The 17,520-nt window shown below is 48.9% G+C and overlaps 1 protein-coding gene across 1 annotated transcript in view; it reads left to right on the top strand.

Moving 5' to 3' along the window:
* The window catches only part of LOC140393777 (tyrosine-protein phosphatase non-receptor type 22-like), a 109,494-nt gene that overhangs the window by 9,390 nt on the left and 82,584 nt on the right, over positions 1 to 17,520 (top strand). Inside the window, exons 2-3 of the mRNA XM_072480187.1 lie at positions 10,520 to 10,628; positions 15,552 to 15,628. Coding sequence (XP_072336288.1) covers positions 10,520 to 10,628; positions 15,552 to 15,628 — 186 coding nt within the window. The remainder of the gene's footprint in view (positions 1 to 10,519; positions 10,629 to 15,551; positions 15,629 to 17,520) is intronic.

The raw sequence follows: 17,520 nt of genomic DNA, 5'->3' as shown, positions 1-17,520 counted from the left end.
CTTTGAGGAACTGTATCCTTCCTTAAATCTGGAGACCAAAACTGAGCACAATACTTTTCCCTGCAAAATGTTAGCAAGGCTTCCCTAATCTTGTTCTCCAAACCCCTTGCAATAAAGGCCAAGATGCTATTTATTTTCCTAACCACTTGCTATAGCTGCATGCTAAATTTCTTTGTTCCTTGTGCGAGTGCCACTCTCACTATCAATATTTACAAGTTTCACGTCTCTTTGAAAAGGATGCTTTTTTTATTTTTTCCACCAAAATGAATAACCTCACACTTCACCACATCCAACTGCCATCTCGTTGCCCACCCACTTAACTCGTCCATGGGCGCAATTGTCTCTAAATTCAGAAAAGACTGATAGCGGATGGGTACAGCGACATTGACACAGGCGGCGCCAACAGCAAGAGCCAGGTCCCACGCCATCACACTGGCGAGGAGGGCTCTGACTGAGACCCCCACCCCAAAATTCCCCGAAACACCCCGAATTTCAAATTCCTAAGGGTGCACATCTCCAAAAATCTGTCCTGGTCCACCCACGTTGACGCTACCAAGAAAGCACAACAGCGCCTGTACTTCCTCAGGAAACTAAGGAAATGCGGCATGTCCACATTGACTCTTACCAACTTTTACAGATGCACCATAGAAAGCATCCTATCGGTCTGCATCACAGCCTGGTATGGCAACTGCTCGGCCCAGGACCGCAAGAAACTTCAGAGAGTCGTGAACACCGCCCAGCCCATCACACGAACCTGCCTCCCATCCATTGACTCCATCTACACCTCCCGCTGCCTGGGGAAAGCGGGCAGTATAATCAAAGAACCCTCCCACCCGGCTTACTCACTCTTCCAACTTCTTCCATCGGGCAGGAGATACAGAAGTCTGAGAACACGCACGAACAGACTCAAAAACAGCTTCTTCCCCACTGTCACCAGACTCCTAAATGACCCTCTTATGAACTGATTTCATTAACACTACACCCTGTATGCTTCATCCGATGCCAGTGCTTATGTAGTTACATTGTATATGTTGTGTTGCCCTATTATGTATTTTCTTTTATTCCCTTTTCTTCTCATGTACTTAATGATCTGTTGAGCTGCTCGCAGAAAAATACTTTTCACTGTACCTCGGTACACTTGACAATAAACAAATCCAATCCAATCCAATCCAAGATCAAGATGCCATTGCTGAAGGCTGCCCCAGTGCACAAAGGTTCACTTGGAACACCCCTCTCCGGCACCGGCAATGCAGCGGAACTGTCACCCCAAAAGGCTGTGAATGGGAGGATCAGTTGAAAATTTGGAATAAATTTTTGTTGGGTGGAGGAAGTATCAAGAGATATAAAACAACAATAGGCAAATTAAGCCATGATCTAATTAAGTGGCAGAACAGGCCGACGGGCCAAATGGCTTTGGACAATTCCTAATGTTCCATCGACATTTCGTTAATCTCTGACTGAGAAAACTTTGGAGGGAGGTGAAAGAAGCAAAAAGCAAAAAAAAAGTTCTCGATGTGTAAGAAGCGAGGTTTGGAGGAAAGCAGAAATCTCAAAGAATCTTAGAGCCGGAGAAAGTCCAGTGATAGGGAGGGGGATGACCATTAAAGGTGTCTATCAATAATTCTAGGTCCTCATTTAATCGTTTGTGCTCCAAATTAAATTATTTCCATTGTGTTAATGGTTGTTGGCTATATTGTCAAAATTACATAGGTGATAGACATTGCTCAATTAAGGACTCAGAGCACATATAAACAGAGTCATGGAGAGGGTTCGGGGAGGAAGGAAGGCCTCCTTGTAAGCCTGCTGCTGGGCACGGCCAAGGTGGAGCCAAAATCCAGATAGCTTGTTGGGGGGTGGTCATCTAATCTGCCCGTCTTCCCCCCTACCGGTGTTATATACAAGATAGGGTGACCTTGGATTAATTACAGTCATGATCCACCGGGTGTGTTTCTATGAAAAGCAGCGGGGCGCAGCTGGTAGATGCCGGGAGATCCGCCATCTTCCGGGATCTACCCGGCTCGCCACGCCTCACGAGATCTAACGCAATCTGAAACCCGCCCATTATGGGCAGGATCACCATTTTGCAAACCTGCATATTAGATGTGAGACAGCTAGTATCACTCTAATATACACTCCCATGATCTACCCGAGGCATTGGGATCTAACTCCTTCACCTCGAAGACCTTGGGCGCGATTCTCCCAGCCCCGCGCCGGGCCGGAGAATCGGCCCAACCGTGCCGTGCCGCCCCGATGCCGGCGCGCGATTCTCCGAGGTGCGGAGAATCGGCGCCATTTGCGCCAGTGCATTTGGGGCGGCGCCAGTCGCAGGCCGCTGTCCACAGCCAGGCCGCCGATTCTTCGGCCCGGATGGGCCAAGGGGCCGCGCAGAAAAGGCAGAGTCGCTGCCGGCGGGAAATCTGCGCGAAGGGTCGGGGGGCAGCCTGTGGGGCAAAGAAAAGCGCTCCTTCACTGGGGGGGCCTCCGATGGGGTCTGGCCCGTGATCGGGGCTCACCGATCAGCGGGCGGGCCTCTCCCCCCCCCCCGTACTTTGTTGCGCTTCCGGCCCCAGAACCCCCGCGCCATGTTGCGTCGGGGCCGGAGCGTTCCGTGAGTCTACCGCGCATGCGTCGGTTGGAGCTCCGCCACTGCGCATGCATGGGTTGGCGCCGCCCCCATCTGGCCCCGTGGGGGCCAGAATCGCTACTGCCCGCGCCCGTTTCATGCCGTCGTAAAACGCGACAGCGTTCATGCGGCGCGGACACTTAGTCTCGCGATCGGTGAATCGCGCCCCTTGGGTGTGCGCCGTTCAGTGCTTGTCTCCACAAACGGTGACCAGACAGAACGGCACTAATAGTCTCCCACGGGATTGGAGGCCCCATGGTGCTTGCCCTCAGGACATGGTGAGACCTTGGCCATGCTGGTGCCAACCAGGCACCCTGGCTCTGCCAGCCTAGCACCCTGCCACCTGGGTGCCAGCCTGGCACTGCCACGATGCCCAGGTGGCACTGCCAGCCTGGCAGGGGCACTGGCAATGTGCCAGGCTGGCACTGGCAAACTGGCATTTTTCTCGCATCAGATATCGGGCCCGGGGGTGCCCTGGGTGTGGGTGTGGTGGGGTGCCGGAGGGGAGGGGCCTCTGAGCGCCCCCTCACCGGAGACTTGGTGCTTTGGGGGGGTTTGGGGCTCATGCTGAAAGGTTGAGAGCGGAGTTCCTAAGTGCAGGAAGCGGGACATTCCCCGCTGAGGCCCAGAATAGAACCAGAGTCCCGGTAGATAGCGTGATGTTTCTCGACGCTGCAAGTGCCGGAAAACACCCGGCTAAACACGTTTGTTACGGGACTCTGTTCCCATTCGGTTAGATCGCGCCTTACAGTTCCTTTGACCTTTTGATTTTCGTTGCAATGCCTGACATTTTTGTTTAATTTACTGATTTTTAAAAAAGTTATATTCAAAAAATAATGCACAGGGAGTGAGCTGGAACACTGGGTGCATAGTTAGGAGGCAGAGATCTATAATGCTGTGTACTGTGAATAAACCGAGTTAGTCTCAAGGAAAAGATCCAGATCTTGTTTCGTACCTCACCACCCAGCATCAATCCATTTAACACAATGTGCAACAATTTCAAAGAACAACAAAGAACAAAGAAATGTACAGCACAGGAACAGGCCCTTCGGCTCTCCAAGCCCGTGCCGACCATGCTGCCCGACTAAACTACAATCTTCTACACTTCCTGGGTCCATATCCCTCTATTCCCATCCTATTCATGTATTTGTCAAGATGCCCCTTAAATGTCACTATCGTCCCCGCTTCCACCACCTCCTCCGGTAGCGAGTTCCAGGCACCCACTACCCTCTGCGTAAAAAACTTGCCTCGTACATCTACTCTAAACCTTGCCCCTCTCACCTTAAACCTATGCCCCCTAGTAATTGACCCCTCTACCCCGGGGAAAAGCCTCTGACTATCCACTCTGTCTATGCCTCTCATAATTTTGTAGACCTCTATCAGGTCGCCCCTCAACCTCCTTCGTTCCAGTGAGAACAAACCGAGTTTATTCAACCGCTCCTCATAGCTAATGCCCTCCGTACCAGGCAACATTCTGGTAAATCTCTTCTGCACCCTCTCTAAAGCCTCCACATCCTTCTGGTAGTGTGGCGACCAGAATTGAACACGATACTCCAAGTGTGGCCTAACTAAGGTTCTATGCAGCTGCAACATGACTTGCCAATTCTTATACTCAATGCCCCGGCCAATGAAGGCAAGCATGCCGTATGCCTTCTTGACTACCTTCTCCTACCTTCCTTCCATCTTTGACTGATGTGTAAGTAGCTGGATTCCAAATACAATCTCAGTTGCCGCAGGTCTGCACAGTTGCCCAACTAAGGCCAATCTATCTGCTTGTAACACCCTGTAACCTCACAGTCCTGCTCTTTTCACCCTTCCCCAATCGGTGGCCACGCCTTCAACTGCCTGGACCCAAAGCTCTTGAACTCCTTCCTTACTCCTCTCCATCTTCTCCAGGGCAGCATGGTAGCACAAGTGGATAGCACTGTGGCTTCACAGTGCCAGGGTCCCAGGTTCGATTCCCTGCTGGGTCACTGTCTATGCGGAGTCTGCACGTTCTCCCGTGTCTGCGTGGGTTTCCTCCGGGTGCTCCGGTTTCCTCCCACAGTTCAAAGACGTGCAGGTTAGGTGGATTGGCCGTGATAAATTGCCCTTAGGGTCCAAAATAGGTTAGGAGGGGTTATTGGGTTACGGGGATAGGGTGGAAGTGAGGGCTTAAGTGAGTTGGTGCAGACTCGATGGGCCGAATGGCTTCCTTCTACACTGTATGTTCTATGTTCTAGACCTCTCTGTCCTGCTTTAAGATGCTTCATGAAATCTATATTTTTGACTGAGCTTTTAGTCATCTGTCTTAATATTTCTTTACGTGACTCAGTCTTAAATTTTATCTGCTGACACTCCTGTGATGCACCTTGGAGTGTTAAAGGTGCTATATAAATGCTGTTGGTACAAAGAAGCTTCCCAATTTGATAGAAAAGTGCAGAAGGCGCATAATGTCCGGTGGTTTTGATCTTGAAATTGACGAAGCAGTGGTTACTTCCTTGTTGCTGACTGACCAACCAATCAAGCAGTTGCTGACTTGCAATTGGCCAGTAATCTGGTTTGGTTACCCTCAGCTTCTAAACAATTGCTCTTCTTTTCTGCAGGGAACACAAGTGATCATAAACCAAAATTCACAATCGCTGCTCTAAATTAACTGCTGATGTAAATCACATGGTCACATTGAAGGGGAGGTTAGACGCGGACATGAGGGAGGAAGGAGCAGAGTGACACAGGAGATAAGGTTTGAAGACGTAATTAGGTTGGAAGGAAACTCATCTGGAGTATTAACCTTGGCAAAGATATCAAACCTCTATCAGGTTTCCTTGAAAGGTGCCTCATACTGTTCAATCTTTCCCTGATGGCTACACACTATCGATGATCCTTTCCACAGTCTTTTCCGTGCTTCAATATGGGCGGCATGGCAGCACAGTGGTTAGCACTCATGCTTCACAGCTCCAAGGTCCCAGGTTTGATTCTGGCTTGGGTCACCGTCTGTGCGGAATCTGCAGTTCGCCCTGTGTCTGCATGGGTTTCCTCCGGGTGCTCTGGTTTCCTCCCACAAGTCCCGAAAGACGTGCTGTTAGGTAATTTGGACATTCTGAATTCTCCCTCTGTGTACCCGAACAGGTGCCGGAATGTGGAGACTAGGGGCTTTTCACAGTAACTTTATTGCGGTGTTAATGTAAGCTTTTTAGTATTCTGGTTTGGAATTATTTAATCAATGATGCAACAAGTCAAAGACCAGCCTTTCCAAAACTCCTCAAAGTTCAATCAGGGCAAATTGGCAACTCCCTCACTCATTGCCTTGAGAGCTGGTGAGAGCCCTGCATTACCTCCGCTCGGGAAGACCCAGCATACTGAGTGCTGGTCAGGCATTAACCTGGGCAGTGGTGAACTTTACCCAAGGTCAAGAATCCCTGGTGGGGGGTGGGACAATGTCCTGCCCATCTAGAGCTGCTGATCAATCAGAGGCCAGCAGCTTTTCATTGATTGGTAGCATCACTGGACTGGATTGGTGGTGGCTGCTGCCCACCCAAGGTCCAGAACCACTGGTGCATTACGGCAAGGAGGGTCACAATGGAGGGGTGGGATGGGCAGAAAGGGCAGGCGGCGGCCCTTAAAAGGCCCTTTTCCAGATGTGGGATGCTTTGATTTGCCACTGAGCGCTTTTGCATGAGGACATCCCCCTTAATGGACATTAATTGGCTACCCAAGAGCTGCATTGGCCATGTGGCAGGTGGGCCATTAACAAGCTGTATGGCATCTGATTCAATGCTCCCAAACACACCATGAGAGAGGGCATTAAATTCCACCTGCAGAGTCCAAACCAGCTAAGGGTGGTATACAAAGTCAATTTAATAAACAAACCACAGCCCTCCTCTCCCCCACATGACCAACCCCACCCACCAGTATTAAGTTCACTTGTGCGCACACTGGAATGAATCTAAAAGAGCACTGTATAAACAATTGAATCCACTTGAAACCACTTTAAACTCACAGATCCAATCATGAGCACCTGTCCATACTCAAGACATCATTAAATCCCGCAGCATAAACACTGGAATTTATCCAAAGGACCATCAACCATTGTATAAACGATTTAATCCACTTGAAACTGAAGTTAAAGTCCGCTGAATGGTACGTTTAGCAGGGTGTTCCCGGCGGCTAAAGGCCAAGAAACATTCCTCTATCCAACGGCACTTTGCCCTTTGTTTTGGCTTCAGGGAAGATATCGGCATCGAGGCCACACTTCAAGGAATTTCCTGCTAACGGGCAGGAAAGTCTCCTCGCAGATCGGTGTGCCATTTCTTTCCGGCAGCCGTGTGCTTTAGCCCCTCCCCCTTTTCTTGTCTCCCCCCCCCCCCATACCTGTTTGGCCCACCCCATCCCCCCAAACAATTGTGGAGGCCCCCAGCAAACCCCCCCCCCCCTTCACTCTCCTCTACTTGGCAAGCCCCTCACCCCAGGCCTGGGTTCAGCCCCTGGCATTGCAAATCCAGCAACGGGGTAATTCCTCTGACGCCCTGGCAATGCCACCCGGACACCCTGACAGTGCCACTCTCCACGCCGGGCACAACGGGGTCACTGAATTGCTCCCTAAATTTAAAAGATTAGGAACTGTGGACACAATTCGCCTTGCGCCAGGTGCGGAGTCGGGTGCAATGGGTGAATCGTTGTGAGCCACACATAAGGCTGCGCACTGGACACCAGGCCAATGGCAAGTCACCTGACTCGTTCTGCCCGGCCCAATCTGGATCTCGCCCTCACTGGATATTTAAATGAGCCTAATTGCTCATTTAAATAGCGGGACTCACCAGCGACACGGGGGGGGGGGGGGGGGGGGGGGGGTTCTCCCAGGTCAATTGAGACCTCCAGGTGTTCAGGTACAGGGCATGGTGGAACCCTGAAACTCCCCCAACACCTGGGCACCTTGGCACTGCCAAGATGCCATGGTGCCCGGTTGGCACTGCCAGGGGTCGGGCCCCCTTGCCAGGTAAAGGGGGATTGAGCGGGGGTTCCCGGGGCCTCCCCAAAGTTGGGGGGTTGGGAAGCTTCAAAAAATCAGGGGCGGGTCGCCTGAGGTGGGGGGTGGGAGATCGGGACTGCCAGACAAAATGTTGCCCCGATCTGTGAGGACTCGGCAGGGAGAAACTCCCCAAGGTCAAAAAACGGCAAAGTGCCATTGGATAGGGACATGTTACCGGCACTGCAGCCGCTGAGAAACACCCCTTCGAACATGCCATTCAGCAGACTTTAACTTCAGTCTGTTACTTGAGTATTGCAGAAAAAAGACAATTTGTTGAAGCAAGAATACCAATGTCAGGGGAAACAACTTTATACTTGCGAGAAGAGGTTCTAATGAGGGAAACTCATTAATTTGCGAGAATTGTGGTTCTAATGAGGGAACTCACTACCCTAGAGAGTGGTCGATGAGGCAAATAACAGGTGTTTTCAAGAGGAATTGAGTTGCATGAGGCAGCCATCCACAAATAGAATCATAGAATCCCTACAGTTCAGAAGGAGGCCATTCAGCCCATCAAGTCTGCACCAACCCTCTGAAAGAGCACTCTAACTGAGCCTGCTCCCCCACTCTAACCCGGGAACCCCGTAACCCCACCTAACTTAAGGGACACTAAAGGGAAATTTAGCACGGCCAATCCTCGGAACTGCACAGCTTTGGACTGTGGGAGGAAACCCGAGCATCCGGAGGAAACCCACGCAGATGCGGCGAGAACATGCAAACTCCACACAGTCACCCAAGGCTGGAATCGAACCCGGATCCCTGGCGATGTGAGGCAGCGGTGCTAACCACTGTGCTACCGTGCTGCCCCCACTACAAAGACCATTTCTTTCCAAGAGAGTGCATCAATGATCTTTCTTCACCGGGACAACCGCACAGTAGAAGAAACTGCCAAAGGAAATAGTCACAGTTTCATCACTTGAAATCTTCAAGACCCATCTTTAGATTATTTCCATTAGTACGTTTTCATTATCAGGATGGTCATCTCAACAGGTGATGCTGGCGCTACCCAAACAAATGTTTGCAGAATACAGATATTCGACTGTGATGCTGACACAACTAAAGCAGAAAGTGAAGCTAAGTACTTGATAGAGAAAGAATGGCAGCATGGGTTGGACTGGTGTGATATTTGTGGAATAGAAACACTGTCACAGAGCTGTTGGGCCTGTTTCTGTGTTATAGATTCAGGCCGGAATTCTTCAGTCGACGAGATTCTTGGTTTCCACGCGACACCAACCGTGGGTTTCTCAGAAGCGTGCGGTGGCTTCAACGGGAAATCCAATTCGCAAGCTGCAGGAGTAGAGAAGCCAGCCGCCAGCGAACGGTGCGCCGCTGAGAAGCACGGGGCTGGGGGGGACCGGAGAATCACGCCCGCTATGTAATTCTGTAAATTCTTCGCTTTAGTTTTCCTCGGGTGGGGGTTTGGGTTGGGGTTGACAGGACGGCCACAATGATTGTCTTCTGATCCTCTGACTCATTTCTCCTTACCTTGGGAGTTTGTAAAATTGGGCTTTCTTTTCATGATCTGCCCTTCGAGTCGGGAAGAGTGGAGTGGTTATCAGAGGCGTTGAACAAGAGGACAAAAATCTGTAACTCAAACGCAGGCTGGACAGATCACCAGATTCTGATGGTTTATGCTTGAGGAGGCATGGAAGGAACAGACAAATAAGGTGAGGATAAGCCAGGAAATTACAGGCTAGTTTGATTGACTTCACTTACTAATAAACCACTGAATTGTGAGGCCTTCAATTCAGGATGGACCTCCCATTATCGGAAGGATGTGACAACAATGAAAATAGTGCAATGTGGATTCACTGAGATGCTAACCGGGAATGAGACAGATACAAATATGAGAAATTGGAAGGAGCAGGTTTCTGAGAGTCGACTATGTGGGATATTGAAGGATAGAAGGAGTGAGCCAAATAGTGAGATTAGACTGGTTGTGATTAAATATTGTGGGGAGTGAGCAGGAGAGTGGGATTAGGTTTGTTGGGATATCATCATAGGGAGCGACTGAATGGCCTCATTGTGCTCGACTGGGTGGCGCGACGAGTCTGTTAAACCTCGCGAGAGGTCTCTCGCGCCGAGAACGATCCCGCTATCAAACGGGACTCTTGTTCTCAGCTGACTACCTATCAGCATCCAGTGCTCCAAGGTGTCTTGCTCTGATTGGCCCATTTGATTTCTACAATTGTTTCTAAACTTTGCCTGTTGCGTGGCACCGCCATCTTTGTGGGCACCCTGGAGACCGCTCTCGGACCCCCTGATTGGGAACCCCTGTTCTGCATTTTCTAGTATCTTACTACCTATCGTGAGCAGGAGCGTGGGATTGAACTGGGCAGAATATTTATCACTCATCTCTATTTGCTCTTGAGGAAGCGGTGGTGAGTCGCCTTCTTGAACGCAGCGGAGTAGCTTGCCCAGTGGCCACTTCAGAGGACGGTTAAAATTCAACCACAGGGGACATTTCTGGCCAAGATGCCACCTGACCTGCTGAGCATTTCCAGCAATTCTGTTTTCATTTCAGATCTCCAGCGTGTGTTGTGAGACTCAAACACACTGGTGTGGATTGCACTTGGGCCGCAGCAGGTAAGCTGGTTGGACTAGCTGAGCCATGTGGAGAAAAGTATCCAACACAAACAAGATGAGCGAAATGACCTGTTTCCTTGTAACATTCTAGGGTGTTGCCGGTTGAATTGGAGACTCCCGTGGCCCCTCAGCTGCCTCGGAAGGATCTGGGCAAAGGGAAAACTTGTAGATGTACATGAGTTTTTTTGTAAACTAGAGAAACTTCTTCCAAGGGAAGTTATTGCGAGGGGAAGACTTTGCTAACGTAAACTTGTGATGCAATAGGTCATGAATCTGTCTGTGTTGTTCACCCCAATCTCCTGCAGAGATTGAAAAGGCTGTCAGTGAAAAACAAGAGTGACAAAACCTACCCAGCGGGCCACGCAGAGAAGCAAGAGAATACCAAGAAAAATCGTTACAAAGATATTGTGCCCTGTAAGTCAAGATTTTCTATTTCAAAACTTCCGATGCTTTTCAGGGGCCATGATCATCCGGCTGTATTCCGGAGCACTTTTCTGTTTTTAACCTCTGATCAATTTTTCTTGCCTTGGAATCATTACCAAGGATCTTGAGTAGGTTGCACAGAAAGACAAATTAATTGCATTTGGAGGGTGTAATTGGATGTCTGTTGACACGAGGTGGGCTAAATCTGAAGCATTTGCTCCATGAAGCTAAGTATCCCAATGTGTTTCATACCCGCTTTAACTAGACCTAAGAAGTTTAAGGCCTGGATTTTCACTCCTGGGTCGGAAGTGCAGAATCTGGATATTTCCCGACTCTACAAACCTGACCGGGGCCCCAGAAGTTGCGATTTTTGTTCTGGGGTGGTGGGGTTGTTCACGGGTTGGGGACGACGCCCTCGGGAACGAGTGTGCGGGTGTGCTGGGCAGAAGACCTACCTCTCTGTCTTCCGGTATTGTGCTGAAATTCTTTTATTAAAAAACCAGTAAAACGTTAAAAAAAGGTCTCCAGCCCTCACCCCTCTTCAACCCCCCCCCCTTCACCCACACTCCATGGTCCCTCCTACATTCTGTGCAACCTCATGCCTCTCTATAGCCCCGATACAAACTTAGTGACAACTCATTCCAACCTATGCCCCCACCTTCAACCTTTCCCTTACACCTACCAACTCATACTATCACATGGGCAGACCTCTGGAGCCATACTGAGATGAAATGAAATGAAATTGTCTATTGATGAATTCAGTATTTTTTTAAAAACAGTCTCATTCATAAACACCCATTCTTATGTTTATATTCCTTCAGCGACTTCCTTATAAAAACAAACTTCATTCAAGTGCTTATTCCTTTTTAAAAGCAAACTTCAGGGCCGGATTCTCCGATATCGGTGCGATGTCCGCCGACCGGCACCAAAAACGGCACGAATCAGTCCGGCATCGCGCCGCCCCAAAGGTGCGGAAGTCTCCGCATCTTGAGGGGCCGAGCCCTCACCTTGAGGGACTAGGCCCGCACCGGACTGATGTCCGCCCCGCCAGCTGGTGGGAAAGGCCTTTGGTGCCCCGCCAGCTGGCGTGGAAATGACTTTGCCGGGCGGCGCATGCGCGGGAGCGTCAGCGGCCGCTCACAGCATCCCCGCGCATGCGCAGTGGAGGGGGTCTCTTCCGCCTCCGCCATAGTGGAGACCATGGCGAAGGCGGATGGAAAAGAGGCCCACCACGGATCAGGTCCGCCTGCGGACCGGTGGGCCCCGATCGCGGGCCAGGCCACCGTGGGGGCACCCTCTGGGGCCAGATCGCCCCGCCCCCCCCCCCCCCCCCAGGACGCCGGAGCCCGCCCATGCCGTCTTGTCCCGCCGGTAAGAGAGGTGGTTTGATTCTCGCCGGCGGGACAGGCATTCCAGCAGCGCGACTGCGGCCCATCACGGGCCGGAGAATCGCCAGGGGGGGGGCCCGCCAACCGGCCCGGCGCGCTTCCCACCCCCGCCGAATATCCGGTGCCGGAGAATTCGGCAACCGGCAGGGGCGGGATTCACGCCAGCCCCCAGCGATTCTCCGACCGGGCGGGGGGCGTTGGAGAATCCCGCCCCAGAATTCACTATCCCACTTCAAAGAGTCTATAACCACATGACGTTGTCAATCAAACTGTGAAATTGAAGGCACTCTACTGTGAAAGGGGTGGTTATGAATCAGTCATGCGTCACTAATCTAGTAACAGCAGCCCTGAGGGTTATGCCAACAGACAGGATGAAAAAGAAAACAATGACTATTTTAAACATCCTGGACATTTTTTTCAAAGATTTGAAGGGCAGAAGGTTTTAAATGCCTTTAACAGCTTCCTGACAGTTCATTTTGATATATCTGGCAGTTCCAAATGAGTTTGACAGTTAACATGTTTATGCATTTTTGATGTGCATTCATGCCTATTTTTAACAATCCCAAGGAGCACCTGACTTACCCCAAAGGGAATCTGATCTCCCCCAAAGGTGTCCTGGGACCATATCCAAGTGGGTACCCTACCTCTCCAAAATCATACCCTGCCTCTCCAAAGGACCCCACAAATTTCAGACCAGTCCCTACCAGGTCTGACCTACACACGTCGTATTTCACACACCCAGCTCACCAAAATTACACATGAGTGGATATAGCTGCTGATTTAAATCAGCAGCTGCCTCTGCAAAGTATGCATGCGTTAATCCTGACCCAGGCCCATTTCTGCCCCCACAAAAATGCTAGGTACCATGTTCAGTCTGAGACGTCCAGATTTCGGGTTTGTCTGCCATTTTCGCAATGACGGAGAGGATTTCTGCCAGTGCCAATATCCAGGCTTAAGAGTTTAGTCATGTTTCGATAGTGGGATAATTCGATAGGTCACATATGTATATGCTTTAATGTAATAAATTGGACACTAATCTATATCCGTCCCCAATCCCCAACCCTTCTTGATCACTGATTCCTCCACAATCACCAATACCCTCGTGATCACCAAACATCCTATCCACCCAATTCTCCTAATCATTACCCTTCACCCCCTCCCCAAAACCCCATTTTCCTCCCAGATACCAAGCACCCCCTAAGCTCTCCCTGCCTAACAGTGAGCTTATGCACCCCCCCCCCCCCCCCCCACATCATCTTCCCTACCCCAGCGACCTCTAGCCCTGACAATTAATCCTACATGTTCCTGCACTGCTGCCCTTGTTTCACAGGATTTCCCCATTCAACAGGCGGACAAACTTCTCAATCAGGCTGTATCTCAGGCAGGGAACCTGCTTAAAATGTAACGCATGGTGAGGAAGGTAAAACTAGTGGATGCCCCAAGACTGAAACTTGTACAAAAAACAGTTGTGAACTTTCCTGACGTTGAATTGAATCTGTTGGTGTTTCAGAACTCTCACTGCCTTGTCAGTTTATTGATTTTGATTCTTGGAACTTGTTAGCTTCATTTCTGAGTTTGCTGCTTTATTACGCTCCAGTGTAGAGCTGCCCTCGAGCTGAATTTCATCCTGTGGCTAAAAGAACTGACAAGATAACACATCTGTGAATGTGTACCTGTGGTTAAGAGCCTCTTTTCCTCAAATGTTGGAAATAATTGGCGTAACCACACTTAGAATATTGATTACAGTTCTGTTCGCCACTGTACAAAAGAATATAGTGGCCATTGAAATGTTGCAGAAGAGAACAATCAGAATGATTGAGGGACTGGATTATGAGGAGCAACCATGTAAATTGGATTTATTCTCAGTGGAAAGAGGTTGCTAAGGGGCCTGATAAATGTTATTTTTAAGATTCTAAAGGGGATAGATAATATTGACCATGACATACTGTAAGACCAGAAAACACTAGGCTGAAGGGGTTAAATTCTAAAGTAATTTGTATTGGTTTTATTTCCATGAGGCCAATTTGGAACGGGGAAATGGTGGGGGCAGTTAGTACAGAGTCATTCAAATACAAATTAGAGAGATTTCTTTCAGAAAATAATACTTCGGGCCCCAGTACCTGAATGACTTGAGACATGTTGAGTAGTGAATGTAATGTGGTCAAGAGGAACAGGTGACTTTGGACCTATGGTTCCCAAAGCTCTTCACCACTGGGGGCTTCATCACCTCTTGTCTGGGTCTGTTGGAGACTCATTTGATAGTGATTGATCATTGTGATTAGTTATAACTTCATTATCAAGGGCTGGGCTGATAAGTGGCAAATAACATTCGCGCCACACAAATGCCAGACAATGATCATCTCCAACAAGAGAGTATTTAACCATCACCCTTTGACATTCAATGGCATTATCGTTACTGAATATCAATATCCTAGGGGTTACTATTGACTGGAAAATGAACTGGACTAGCCATATGAATATTGTGGCTACAAGAACAGATTAGAGGCTTGGAATCCCGCGGCGATTAACTCACCTCCTGACTCCAGAATGACTGTCCACCACCTACAAGCACAAGTCAAGAATGTAATGGAATACTCTCCACTTGCTTGGATGAGTGCAGCTCCAACAACACACAAGTAGCTCAACACCATCCCACTTGCTTGGCACTCCTTCCACAAACATTCACTCCCTCCACCACTGACGCACAGTGACAGCCATGTGTGCCATTTACAGGATGCATTGCAGGAGCTTCCCAAGGCTCTTTAGACCGCATCCTCCAAGCCCACAACCACTACCGTCTAGAATGACAAGGACAGCAGACACATGGGAACACCACCACCTGGAAGTTCCCTCCGAGCTGCACACCATTCTGACTTGGAAATATATCGTTGTTCTTTCACTGTCGCTGGGTCAAAATCCTGGAACTCTCTCCCTAACAGCACTATGGGTGTACCTACACCACATGGACAGCAACGGTTCAAGAGGCAGCTCACCCCCACCTTCACCAGGACAATTAGGGATGGGCAATAAATGTCGGACTAGCCAGCGACGCCCGCATCCCACAAATTAATTTTTAAAAATCATGTGACTGCCAGGAAGGTCAAAGGTGAACTAGATGAAGTCTGGTCCTTACTTGTCGAGCAGCTGCTATGTTCCTTTGACTGTGCAGCGAAGAGCCCTGGGAGCAGATTGTGGAAGACTTGACTGTCATAACCTGTTCACCAGACACCAAATGGGAACCTATTGTGAGCTGCATGTCCAGCATCATTTCTACCTTCAGAGCCCCTTCAGTAGACGGTCCTGCTCGACCTCAAAAGCTTGATGCTGTTGGATAATCTATTTCATGCGACCTCGAATATGTAGTCATGGTTCGCTGATTTCAAATTTCTGAAGTGGCCAAGTTGATGGAAACTGCAGTGTCTCTGGGTTAAATAAGTAGCTCAACTCCTCTTCGCTCAATGGGCAGAACAAGGAAATGGAAAATGTGTGCTGGGTGTGTATGTATAATTTGCATTTTGTTTTTCAGTTGATCACACCCGTGTGCAGCTGTCACTGATAATTTCCGACAATGATTCTGATTATATCAATGCGAGTTTTATCAAGGTATGTTCTTCACAAATGGAAATCTTGCCATAAAATAGCCAGTGCATCATTTCAGTTGAAGCCATCATCACTGTCGATTTAGTTGAGGGAGAGATATGGTGTTTTTCACCAACAGGTGAAAGTAACAATGTCTGGAGAAACTGAGGTTGTTCCCCTTACCGCAGAAAAGGTTAAGAGGAGATTTGACAGAGATGTGCAAAACTATCAACTGCTTTAATCAAGTAAATAAGGAAAAACCCTTCACAGTGGCTGAGGGGCGGTAAACAGAGCACATAGCTTCAAGATAATTGACAAATGCACGAACGGCAACATGAGGAAACATTGGCCGGAATTCGCTGTTTGGGAGGCTTGGGCCGCAAATTACCGGCCACGTTCCGTCCGAAAGACAGGGCGGTGCGGCCGGGAGATCCCTCCTCACACCTCGCGAGATCCAACGCGATCTTGTGAGTCCCAGTAGATAGTGTGGTGTTTGTCGGAGCTGCGAGTGCCGGGGAACACCCGGCTAAATGCACTCGTCCCGGTACTCAGTTCCGATTTGGTTAAATCGTACTCTAAGGGCGCAATCCAGCGTCCACGCTGCACCGGAAAAGCAGCTCGCCACGGCGCAACGTGGCCGTTGAAAGCCAGGAGATTCCGCTCCCGGGATCTATCCGGCTCGCGAGATTCAATGCAATCTCGCGAGACCTTGTGATGTGAATCCCATCTGGGTGCCAGCCTGGCACTGCCAAGGTGCTCAGATGACACTGCCAGCTGGCAGTGGAACTGCCAGAGTGCCAGGCAGTCATTTTTCCAGCATGCTGTCGGAATCGACGCTGGGCACAAACCTCGATTTTTTGATTACCTAGATTCCCCGCCCAATCATGATTTGCGTTTCCAGCACCGCGAAGATGAGGATCCATTACCTTTCTCAATGAATTGTTGTGTTCCACAATGCGCTGCCTGGAAGAGTGGGGGAAGAAAATGCAATCGTAACTTTCAAAGTATAAATGGAATAAACTTTTGAAAAGAAAATAATTACAGGACCAAATGGCCTCCTTCTGTGCTGTATCATTCTCTGGCTTCATGAGTTGCAAGAAAAATATTAGAGGTAATAATTAGGAGTAAGGAAACAGATGAAATTGGAAACATGGTTGCAAACAGGGCAGGATTGACGGTGAAATATTGCAGACTTTAATGTATTTAGAAATGGTAAGCAGGGAGCATAGGGTAACTTTCATCAGAAATAACAAAATGGGTGCAGCAAAAATGGACTTATTTAACAAAGATATAGAGACAGAATCCAAATGGATTGAGATAAAGGTTAAGAAAGGATCATTCACACAGTTACAGACACATTGCAGACAACCAAATAATGGATCGAATATGGAGGGAAGAATATGTAGGCAAAAATATGACATGAGGAAAAATCGTGGAATCATAATCCTGGGGGGGCTTCAACTAACCACAAATAAACTGATGGGGAGAAGGAGTAATGGGAAGAAGGGGATGGAGTCTTTATATTGTGTATAAGACTGCTTTCTGACCCAATATGTAAGACGTTCCACAAGAGAATTGGTATTGTTAGACCTAGTAATAGAAAATGAACCAGAGCAGATAAGGGGAGCATCTGGCAATAGTGAGCACAAATAATAACATTTATAAGACATAGATGGAAAAACAAAGATAGTATAATAAGTTCAAAGTAATAACTGGATTGATTATAAGCTAAGTGTGAGGGAATGAGAGTAGAGCTAAGGAAGATCAACTGGAAAAGAAAGTATTGAGAAATAAAGAGGTAAAACAGCAGCATGCAATACTTCAAAGATAGATTAATGGAGTTCATGGCACATTGTATGAAAGCCATGATATCAGATAATGACAAACTCTTTTCAGTGGTACTTTAAGGATGTTTT

The sequence above is a fragment of the Scyliorhinus torazame genome, chromosome 17, assembly GCF_047496885.1.
Source record: "Scyliorhinus torazame isolate Kashiwa2021f chromosome 17, sScyTor2.1, whole genome shotgun sequence".
Taxonomy (NCBI): domain Eukaryota; kingdom Metazoa; phylum Chordata; class Chondrichthyes; order Carcharhiniformes; family Scyliorhinidae; genus Scyliorhinus; species Scyliorhinus torazame.
This window is presented reverse-complemented; position numbering and strand designations above follow the sequence as displayed.